This window comes from Camelus dromedarius, chromosome 7 (genome assembly GCF_036321535.1).
Source record: "Camelus dromedarius isolate mCamDro1 chromosome 7, mCamDro1.pat, whole genome shotgun sequence".
In the NCBI taxonomy this organism is placed as follows: Eukaryota; Metazoa; Chordata; class Mammalia; order Artiodactyla; family Camelidae; genus Camelus; species Camelus dromedarius.
The window spans coordinates 60789808-60801426 of NC_087442.1; the positions used below are offsets into that span (position 1 = coordinate 60789808).

General features: G+C 36.9%; 1 protein-coding gene across 5 annotated transcripts in view; it reads left to right on the plus strand.

The window, feature by feature from the left end:
• Positions 1-10131, plus strand: part of SGCE (sarcoglycan epsilon) — a 64688-nt gene extending 54557 nt beyond the window's left edge. For 2 of the 5 annotated variants that reach the window (XM_031454919.2, XM_031454917.2), the window contains one exon: positions 7023-7077. In XM_031454919.2, coding sequence (XP_031310779.1) covers positions 7023-7077 — 55 coding nt within the window. Of the gene's footprint in view, positions 1-7022; positions 7078-7944; positions 8238-9857 lie in introns of those variants that run through there. The other 3 variants (XM_064487563.1, XM_064487562.1, XM_010979662.3) reach the window with 3 other exon arrangements.
• The last annotated feature ends 1488 nt before the right edge of the window (positions 10132-11619 follow it).

Below are 11619 nucleotides of genomic sequence, written 5' to 3' on the forward strand. Positions count from 1 at the left end.
CTGGCATTTATTAATTAACCCTTCCTAAAAGGGCATGCATTTCATCTTCACTTATTTATACAAACTGTACTGAATTTGTCATTCATAAATAATTTGGCTAGTTGCATCAGTTGGTGTTTATTCCTCAGACTTGACATCAGAAATATGCAGGCGTAATGATACGACTGAAAGTTTATGTTGGCTTCTAGACAAGACTCAAGAACATTCAAAGCTTTCTTTCACAGCTGCATAGAAACTTGTTTGGGTCTTTTAAACAGGTTGATCCACGAGGAATAGTGAACCTCACAACAGTGAGGGTCAGAGAAGAGAACGTAGAACAGTTGTGTAACGGGAGACTGCCGTAGTTATTAGTCAATTTGACAGTAGTATTTTCTTTTTGGTAGAATGCTTCATAGGACTCCAGACTGGCACCTTCAATTGGACAGTAAAAAAATGTTTAATTATTTGCTATTAATAAAATTCCAACATGGATAAGAAACAAAGCTAAATTAGGTCAAAACTGAGACTAGATTATTTACCTGTCTTGATATCAAGTCAGATAGATAATGTGGTCATTGACCCCGAAGGATTTCTGTTTCAGGTTACAGGCAAAGTGGATGAACAGATAGTGGAAAGGGAAACTGGAGTAGGCCTGGGAGACAGAACACCTGCTAGAAAGGAGGGATTTCATTTTGTGCAGTGTTCTTTCTACTTGTAGATTACAGAGACAATATAAACAAGCTTTTAAAATTATCACATAGTATAGAAATAAAAGGTAAATTTAGTTTACTCTTTGCTAATGTATTTATTGTTTAATGAACTTTTTATTTTGGAATGATTTTCAAGGTATAGAAAAGTTACAAAGATAATACAGGGTTCCCAGGTGTTCCTCACCCTGTTTCTCCCATAGTTAGCATCTTACAGTGCTGCGGTGTATTTGTCACAACGAAGAAACCATCATTGGTGCTTTAATATTCACCACACTTTTTTTTTTTTAATAGATTTCACTAGTTTTTCTCCAAATGTCCTTCTTTTGCTCCAGGATTCTGTCCAGGACATAATAATTGGCATATATCTCTTCAGTCTACTCTGGTCTAAGCAGTTTCTTATGACCTTGTTTCCCATGACCTTGACAGTCTTGAGGAGCACTAGTCATGTCTCCTGCAGGATGTCCCCCATCCCACAGAATAGTCAGGCTTTCTGCGTCTATACTTAATCAGTTATCTTTGCAGCTCAGAGAATAAATGTTACCATTAATAGGAAGTAAATTTGTTCCTCTATTCAGTCCCCTGACTTATTACAATTCATTGCTGAAAATCACATTCTAAAGTAATTCTTAAAAGTAAATTTGCTTTGCCCAAAGAATCATTGTTGTGATTAGGGGTTATGTTTTTGACCAAAGACTTAACATCAAAAATATATTACATATTTGACTGAAGTACTTCAGAGATAAGCTTTTGTAATGATGTAAATTAAGAAAATCAAATTCCAAGGTGTAGCATTTGAGGTCCTAAAAGGAATGTCAAGAGATGGTCTAGTCTGGTTGTAGGTCAAACCAAGTTGTGGGTCGCATTCACCTGTAAGGCTTTTACAATCCAGATCCCAGGGCCCTGCTTCTGAGGGTTTGGGAGCTGGTGGATATGTGTATAATGGGGGAGCAGGAAAAAAGGTTGGAAATCCCAGATCTAAATAATTAAAGGACCTGCGCTTTAGGGTTCAGTATTTCTGGCATTTCTGCTGGGGATGGAGGTGGAGAAAGGATTGTTATTCGTTCTCCTCCACGTAGAGTTTTAAAGGGGGACCGGTTTCTCCTAATTCCCCCTGAGGAATCTGTGCAGAATAAAATGTGAAAGGGGGCAGTCCAGAGTGTTAGGTCTGCTTGTGTGTTTCTGCTTATCAGCCTCTACACTTTCACACTTTCCTAAACTGCTGGAGGAGGATGGGTGGAGAAGTAAGAGATTAGTGCTGATTAGAGAGTAATGTCTGAATGGGACAGAAAAATGAAAAGCTAAAAACCACCCCAAAATTGTACTCATTTTGCAATTTTATGGGAGGCATTGACTGGCAGATCCCAAATACTTAGTTTTCTAAAAAACAATTTATTCTTAAATTTGTAATGTATAGTATGGTCTTTTAGGAAGTAGATCTGCCTCATTATTCTTTTCTTATACCAACATCAATATCAGTTGATTTTTCCTGAATGGGAAGCATCTTCATAGAGGAATTTATATGAGGAATAATAGGGGAAAGTACCCAGCCATTTTCTAGGAAGATTTTAATTGGCTTCCCAAAAATTGTCTTTATTCATTATACTAAAAATAGTACTTAATCCAGGGCAATTGGGTCTCCCTCAAAACAGGAGGTAGGTCATGTTTAATCTTTCACAAATTAAGGTGTGTAAAAGTAGAACTAAGTCTTCTAATTATAGATATTTAGTAATTAATCATTTTAGCTTTTATCTAAAGTATTTTTCCATTTGTCTTCCCTTGGGTACTAGTGAGAACCAACTTCATGGTAAAATTCCATAAATAAAAAATTAAGTTTCAATAAAAGTTAATAACAGTTGAAGACAATGTTGCAGGGGATCAGATAATGATTTACTGGGTTTTTTTTTTTTAACATTTTTTATTGATTTATAATAATTTTACAATGTTGTGTCAAATTCCAGTGTAGAGCACAATTTTTCAGTTATACATGAACATACATATATTCATTGTCACACTTTTTTCTCTGTGAGCTACCATAAGATCTTGTATATATTTCCCTGTGCTATACAGTGTAATTTTGTTTATCTATTCTGCATTTTGAAATCCCAGTCTATCCTTTCCCACCCCCTGCCCCGATAATGATTTACTATTGACAAGAAGTGTCAAGCAGCCAAAGATTTTGGAGCCATTGACTTTAAAAAAAAAAAATCAGCGAGCATACACTAAAAGCGATAGATGGAATATCTCTGATGGAGTTTAGTCTTGGAGGTTAGGACTTCAGTTTAGAGCTGTGGTAGGTTTGCTTTTGGCTTTATAAAGGTAGGGGAAAAAACTAAAAGAAAGAAATGGATGTCTCTTTTCTTCTTTATATTCTCTATATATTCTATATTGATTTTAATTAAAATTAGATTTTGAAATTTAAAATTATGGTGATGTTTCCAATTTCTTTGTGTCCTTCCTTCCTTGGCCCAAATAATGGCCTGGTTCCGTACTAGAAGTAGTCATAGGGTCCAAATCAGCATTTTTGTAGAAAAAAATTTGTAGAAAATTCAAGATTTGGGTAATCAATTTTGCTGATAATTGGGAAATTCCAAAAAGCTAGTACTGTTTCACATTGTTAAATGAATCCATACAAACTCAAAAGGGAGTGTTTTGTATTCCATATGACTAAACTAATGTCATTTGTTTTTAACTCTGGCACAGATTTTGTGGCTTTATAGAAGTCACTTAACCTCTCTTTGCTTTTGAGTCTTCAAGCAAGTAGGAATATAATGAGTTGATAATCATCAACCTTACTCATAGCATTACTCTACAGGAGATGCAGGAATGTCGAATTACCTTAAAATGGTTGTACAAATAATAAATAATTGTGTACTCCCTCCAAATCACTTATTTATTAATTTGCAAGTTATTACCTTTGCTTTCTTAAAGGGTAGAGTTTGTGCAATGGCTAATTTACGTAATTTTCTACTTAAATGCCTGTAATTAATGGTAGTAAAATTAGAAAATAATTAATGCTAATAATTTAGAGAATTTGCAGTTTTCGTAAACCTTTTTTTCAACATAATGTGGTTTACACATAATAATCTTTCAGTTAGTTCGTTAATAACTTAATTATTCCAGGTAGTTCTATGACTTTATAAAGGTCCTTTCTTTGAAGGATTATAAGACTTCTATTTGAAGTCAACCCCCACTTTCTTGTCTAATTGCCTTCAGCAGCCTGCTTTCAACCAAAGATGGAAATGTTTCCGTTTTCTTATTGCATTCCCTCCTTAACTGTAGCAAAGTCAGTTGTAGGCATTTTTCCACTATGCCTGAAGCAGCGCTCTTATGAGATGCCTCCCTTCAACTTTTAAATGGAATACACACTTTAAATATGCTCATCATAGATATATTAACACTCTGACACTCACGGGCTCACATGTAGACACTAGTTTGGGCAACCACAAAATCAGAGTTATGCGTGCACACCTTGGAGACTATGGGGTTGTTGAATCTCCCCATATTTTTTTGTTGAGCACCTTTTTGTACACATAGCACTTGTATGTAATTCATCTGAGTTTCCATTGAAGTTGCAAAAAGCAATGTCATTCAGACTTAACCAGCTAGGATACACATTGCAGATATTTTTAAATCCCTAAACCAGTGTAATACACACAATTGCTCATATATCTCCTCCAAATTTCTTGCTAGTTTATGTGTGGTATTTTCTCAACCAACCATTTCTCTTTGAACCTAAGCAAGCCCATTGCTATTTAGAAAGTTCAGCGGTTTCAGCAGAAGAGGGAAAAAAACAAAGGCTAGGGAAGAAATGACAGGGCATAGATGAGGTCGACTTTGATCAGTGGTTTTTAAAGGTGTGTTGCATAGAAGGGTAAGCTGGACTAGCCAGCGGGAGAGGGGGTTCCAACTACTTCATGCACATATTGATTTTGAATTTGGTTATCCTTGTCTAGGGCTTTTGAAGGGCTTTCTTTGTCCTCTCTGGTATCTTAATTTTGTCAAAATGTATTGATTTAATCCATTAATAGGCTAGGTAGAGCTAGGATGACAGGAAATGAGGAAATGTGTGTGGGCGTGTGTATGTATGCTGCATTTATTGCTAATGTAGAATAGACCCAAAGTAGTTGTACCTGAGAAGTTAAAACAAAATTCATCTCCCCCTCCCAAATACCCATGAAATTGCATTTTGACTTTGGTAGTACAGATGTTTGTTTTCCAATCTTTAAATCTATAACTTAATTTCCTTTTTGTGGTTTATAAATTAATCTTTTTACTTTCATGATCAAAACCACCTATAAATACACTGTGTGAAATACTGAAAGAATAAACAAACCAAGAAAAATACTCCTAGAGACCACACAAGGATAAGTAGGGCTGAAAGGTAATAGCAAGAAAAGAATGTAATTATTGAGATGAATTAGTACGTAACTTCCTCCAATTGAATTAGAATTGATTTTATTTCCTTAACTGTATATTTAAAATGGAACGGATTTTTTTAATTTAATCACTTGGAGTCATTAACATTCCTATGGATTAGTTTTGGTGTTTAAACAGTATTTAACTAGCATGTACTGTTTTCCAGTTTAGATCGTTGTATTTGGAACATAATATTTGCCTGGCTGAAATGATTCAGATCAGTGGTTTTCAAACTCTGTTTCTTGGAGGTTTCTTAGAAATGCCTTAGGGGCCAGCATGTGAGGCAAAGGAAACAAAGCAGGCTGGATTCCTAGCTCCCTGGTTTCAACCGGGGCAACTCACATTTATCTCTTTTGTACATCAAGAGTTCTGCTTAGGATTTCAATTAAAAGGAATTCTATTGCTGACGAGAAACAAAAAACCTTGAAAATCCCTGGCTTGGATCAAGCCCTGTTCTGTAGCAAGGGGCTGACTCTTAGAATTTCTTCTGCACAGAATATAAACTGTCCATGTTTGTATCCTAATTTTAACATCCAAATTTGAAACTAAATGGGTGTATGTGAGTGTTAATAAACATGTGTGTGTTATGTGAATCTTTGTAAATACCTTCATTTTTGCATGTACCCATTCAAGAAATATTTACTGCATGCTTACTACTGGGGATACTAAACAAAATAGGATGATTTTACTGTTAAGGCACTTTGGGGTAGTTAAACCTTGTGTGAGGAAAATGCAATGACAGTCAGTATGTGTGTGAAAGCATGCTAAATGGTAACTGTTTGAGGAAGGGGTGCTTAGAGAGTGAGGAGGCATAGAACAGTTGGTATTTGAGATGTTACTTTTTTAATTAAAAATAATAAGTTAGATAGTTTGATTAACATTCCTTGTGGGATAGTTTTAAATCGCAGAAGTAATCTGAGTCCACTATAACCATTTTTGAGTTGAGTTTGCAAGGACAAATGGGAGCTGGTTGGATGCAAGAGATGGTAGTAGCCAAGGTGGTGGTGGTAGTTGTTTCAAGCAGTTCAGAGACGGCTCCAGGTACAGACCAGATCTATAGATAGCCTTCTAGGCTACACTAAGAAACTTGAAACCTACCTTGCAGGGAGATAAAGGGAAAAAATGAAACATGTTCATTTGAAGGACATAATCAGGTTTGTGTCTTAGAAGATCATCTGACAGCAATGTGCATAGTGGATTATAAGGGAGCAAGAATGGGGATGAGGAAACAATTCAGATCAGTTGCAAAGTTCCAAGTGAGAAATGATGATGGCTTCAGCCAAATAGCAGTGGAGGTGGGGAAGATGAAAACATATTAAAGAGATTGAGGAGCATCTTCACGAGTTCCCAAGTGACTGGATGTGAGGACTGAAAGAGAGAGAAGGGTCAGTGATGACTTCTATATTTTGACTGGTGCATCTGGGTGGTTAGCCAGTGTCATTCCCTCGGATGGGGATGGAGGAGCACAGGTTTGGAACTGTGAATGAAGATGGTGATATATGTTGTTCTGTGAGTGTGTATATGTGTGTAGACCTGGATCTAACAGTGTGCAGATTATAAACACAGCCCTGGAGCCCCTGTGTTCACATCTTTATTCACCACTTCCTGGTTATGTAACCTCAGACCTCTAAGCCTGTTTCCTCATCTGTAAATTGGGGAAAATAATACCTGCCTCCTAGTGTTGTTGTAGGTGTAGCAGGAACTCTGAATATTATCAACTGTTGATATTCACCTTCCTCAAACCTCGGTTTCCTCATCCATAAACTTATGAGGAAAGGGGGTGGGGCATGTTTGTGCTAGATTAGGTGATTTCTGGGGTCCTTTCTAGCTACAAAGTTTTTCATTCTAATGTGCCTGCTCTATGTTTACATGTGTATGGACAAACACACTTTTACTAAAAATGTTAATCGTTTCCAGGAACTTGCCACATCAGACTCAGATTCCCCAACAGCAGACTACAGGTGAGTACTAAAAGTAATACGTCGATGTTTATGGGTGAAGCTAATAGATTAAAAGATAATTATAGTGCTATATAGTTTATGAAGCTGTAGCTTCACCAAATAAGGCAAAACAGTTGTGTCATTTCTTAATCAGAGTTAGAACCGCAGAATAATAGCTTAGATTATTGCATACATTGGCGTCAGTGTGATAAACACAGAGTAAATGATCTTAGAGCAAAAGCATCCATGGAGGTCCTGTCTAATTAAGGAAGACTGAATAAAATCCCCTTCCTTCAGCGAAGCTCCCCATTCTTCCCCTTGGTATGAAAGATTCTTAGCTTGGATGCTTCCAGGATTTGTCTCAGTAAGTGAGCAGCTTGAAACTGACTCTTACAAAAGGAAACCATTGTGACTAATCACTGAGGCTTCAGGGGAATAAATGAGAAATGGTTGGCCTGGTTTTAATGCCACTTTAAAAAGCTGTTATAACATGACCAGTGACAACAAGATGGCGCACAATTCTCCCTGGACTATTCTATGTCCCTAAGACTTGCTTTCTTTAAATCTATTTCTTTCAAGTGTTCCTTAAAAATTTCCACAGCCAATTATTTCATTCATCTCACCACTGAGTACATGACTTATTCATGATTGTCTTCTAATTAGTGGTTGATTCCTGGTTCTAATTGCCGAGCAACCAGTAATGCCTTTGTAGCTCTTTTGGAAAAGCAAGAGCAGTTCTAAAAATGTAAGTTGGATGTGGAATTCTGAGTACGAATAGTGGTATTGTGGTAGGGAAGCTATTAAGTAAGTCTCTTTAAAACTTTAGGCACATATAGAAAGTTATTACATGTTTCCATTCAAAAAATTATCTTCTCTATTACTGCTTTCGGGAACTTAAGGAGATTTTCGTTTGACAACTTTTCAAAGATTTGAGGCAAGTATAATGAAGTTGTTCATCAGATTTTAGTTACAAGATAACGTTTGTAAGAATTTTCCCCCACAATTTTGATTGCTTGTTTTAATTAAATGCTAACATGTTTCAACAAGACTGTTCAATATATTGATGCGGTGGTGCTATGTGTTTGCCTTCAGGAGATTGATGAAGGAAAAAACTGTTGTAAATTTGTGTTACCTAAAGAGCAAAGAAATAAATGAATCCCTGCTACCACTAATTTCATGACTTTTTGTTAAAGAGGAAAAGTATTTAAAGAATATTTCTACAATGGAAATGCTAGAACCTCTTCCTCCTTAACCTCAGAGATTTCTCTCTCTCCTAAAATAATCTTTCCTCTGATTCTTAATTATCTCAGAAAAGGGGTGAAGAAAGACAGTATCTAGAAAAATAGTAACTATTTTAAGAAAAATACTTTAAAAATCCAGGTTTTACTTCTTCCTTCTCCCATTGGGGGAAATAAGGAAACCTAAGTAGATGATCTTGGGGAGATTTACCTGATAGTTGTATAAATTTGCGCAGGTAGACTTCATTAGTGTGCTGCATTTTAGTAATAGGTGGCATTTCCAAATACAAGGACAATTTATGCCTGAGCAAATGTTATAAGAGCCAGGAATTTCCGTAGGGGGACTTTAGGTCGTTCAACCTAATTTTCTAAGTTATTTTTCTAACAGGTTTTGGGGAGCATTTTGCTCAAGTTAGGAAAGCTTTGATCTCCTTTTAGTTAACACTACAGCCTATTACCTTCTTGTTTTCTTACATTTTTCTGTAATATGGAGTATATTTTTAACGAAAGTGCACTCTCTCTCATCTTGGTTGTTTTCTCCTTGTTTTTGTTTTCGGTGAGCCCCCAAAGTAGTTAAGTGCAAAGGGAGAGAGACCACCCTCGCATTTCATGTAATTATGATATATTGTTGTGTTTCTGCCTCTGATAAATTCTGAAGTAGAGCCGTGCCTCCTGGAGAGAAGATCTAAATGGGCAGGTTACATTCTTTATTCCCGTTCAATTCATTTGAATGAAAAAGTAAAGTTTGTTTCTTGATCTGTAAGGTATTCTCTTCTGTCTGCGCATGCTTGGATTCAGTGCTGTGTATGTGTTTCCATGGTTACTCCATCCTGGTTATCCTCATATCACTAAGAGGCAACAGCATTTGTGCATCATTATCAGAATTTGCATTTTCCGAGTACCTCAAAGCTCTATACTAGTGCCACAGTTTTCTTTATGAAGGTAATTTAAGTACAAGAGTTTTTCCTATGGATATCAAGTAATTTTATTGGTAGCTTCCTATATGGAATTTGTCAAGAGAGAGTATGTCTGAAGTTTGTTTTATTTAGTTAGTTGTTTTCTTTTAAATGATCATCCAAAGTTGGAGAAGTGACCTAGCTGCTGGTGTTGTAATCTTGAACTTAAGCGCTAGCTGAGCTAATAGAGCAGTTACAAGCTGACGACAGTACTACCTTTTGGCCCAGGCCCAAGCCATTAGGTTGGATGCTCTTCAGGTTGTCTCATTTTCTCTGCCCTTCCAACCCACACGGTATTTTCTAAAGAGCCACGATTAAAAAGCACAGTCATACATCCCACAGTCAAACTCACTCCTTTTGTTCATTGTGGGAGGAATTTTCAGGGCGTACCTTTTGAGAAATACAATACGTTATAGCCTTGGCCCTAGAAGGAGAGGACTAATTTAGAATTTACTTTTTTTTTTTTTTTGAAAACCAAATGCAGAGAAATAATGCAACATAATTATTTTAAATTATGCTAAGAAGAGAGAAAATTACACCTTGCCTTAATTTGTTTGCTCACAAACTCAAAGTGTCCATGCCCTAACTCATGCCCATATTCATTCTTACACATTGCAGGTAAATGGTATCCCTGAAGAAAGAAAACTGACCGAAGCAATGAATTTGTAATCAGACAGTATAGCACTTATATCTTATTTTTCTTCTCTTCCAATAATGCATGAGCTTTTCTGACATATGGCATGCATGTCGACAGTATTAAGTATATGCCAAATAATACAATATAACATTCATTTTACTAATGTATTTTTTTTGTACTTAAGGCATTTTTGACAATTTGTAAAACATTGATGACTTTATATTTGTTACAATGAAAAGTGATCTTTAAAATAAATATTATTAATGAAGCCTGATGTTTGGCAAAATTTACTTGAGAAAGTTTATTGGATTGCCTCCCAGATAGCAGGAGTCTTTCATTGCTAGGAAGGGGTTCACCTTTATTCAATAAGATTTTATTAAGCATTTCTTAATGATATATAAACCGTCTGTGCTTCTTTGTTGCAGGTGAGCAATCTATTTACATACTTTTATCCTTGTGACCTATAAAGCTTGTTCTTTTATATACCACTTCTTGGAGTGTTTTAGGGTAAACCTGGTTTTCTGGATTGTGGAGCCGATGATCCCCAGTTCATGAAGGGCAGCCCAGGCAGCACATTGAACTTGACTCTATACACAGATACTTGGTTTTAGAAGCATGTCAGGAGTTGTTACTCAAAAAGAGAATAGTTACCTGCTGATGGCAACGTGTTTATCTCTAAACCCCCAGGCTCCCTGGTGGTAACACCGCTTTCAAGGCTTAGCCGAGTCTCCTTAGCCCATGTTGGTCCGTCTCATGCATCTTGGACACTATCAGATGAATGTGGCCATCAGGCAACTAGCAAGCCACTTTTGTTACAGACTCAACCATCTGGAAAACCTCCTTTGACTTTGCTTTGGGCAGATTTCTGTGTTACTTGTTAATTGGCCAGAGGATACACAAGTGCTGTCTAAATATGATTCCAGAATCCAAAAAGATTCCCTGTTAGTATTGTGTGCAGCAACTTGTCTTCCTCTTGGGGCGAATACTCTATCATGTCCTTGACATTGAAACTCCCACTTCCAACCACACTCTTTCCTAGAACTTAATGGAGGATGTACGTTTTTTGATTTCTTAAAGATTTATCTCATATTCCTTTCCAAGACAACTAGGGCACTGCCACTGCTTGCTGTTCTCCAGAACTGATCAGCTTGAGGTTGTAAATGAGCTAGGAGGAAGGAAAGTTTGCCACAACTCCAGACGACTAGATTGTGGCACAGGGTGGAGAGTTAACAAGATGTTGCTCCTGCCAGGTGAAGTCAGATGGTGCCTGGTAGTCCACATGAGTAGAACAAAGTAATACAGGATCCACAAAGCAAGAGCTGCAGATCAGGGATCAGAAACTTTATTCACCTGTTCTAGAAAAGAGACTGCTATGGTGATTGGAAAATGCAGTGGAGTTACCCTTAGTTTTCACACTGCCCATTTTAAGGAAGTGAATGGGGATAAAGATCATTGGCCAGCATCTCACAGCTCTTCGATAATTGCCTTAATCTCTGCAGTTCCTTCTAAAAAAAGTGATCTTGCCTCTGACTTAATATTTTGGTGGGGAAGAAGGTCCAAATAGTTTTCTCAGTGGTTGTTGCTACCTTAATAGTCCTTACCTTATGGGTTAAAAAGTGTGAAGATTCTGCCCCATGCTGAGAATTTCTTTCCCAACTAAGTACCTTCATAGTAGGCAGGTAAGTGCATGGTGAGTTTGGGGTCCCAATGGTGAACTGAAATTAGAACACCCTTTTGCAGTAA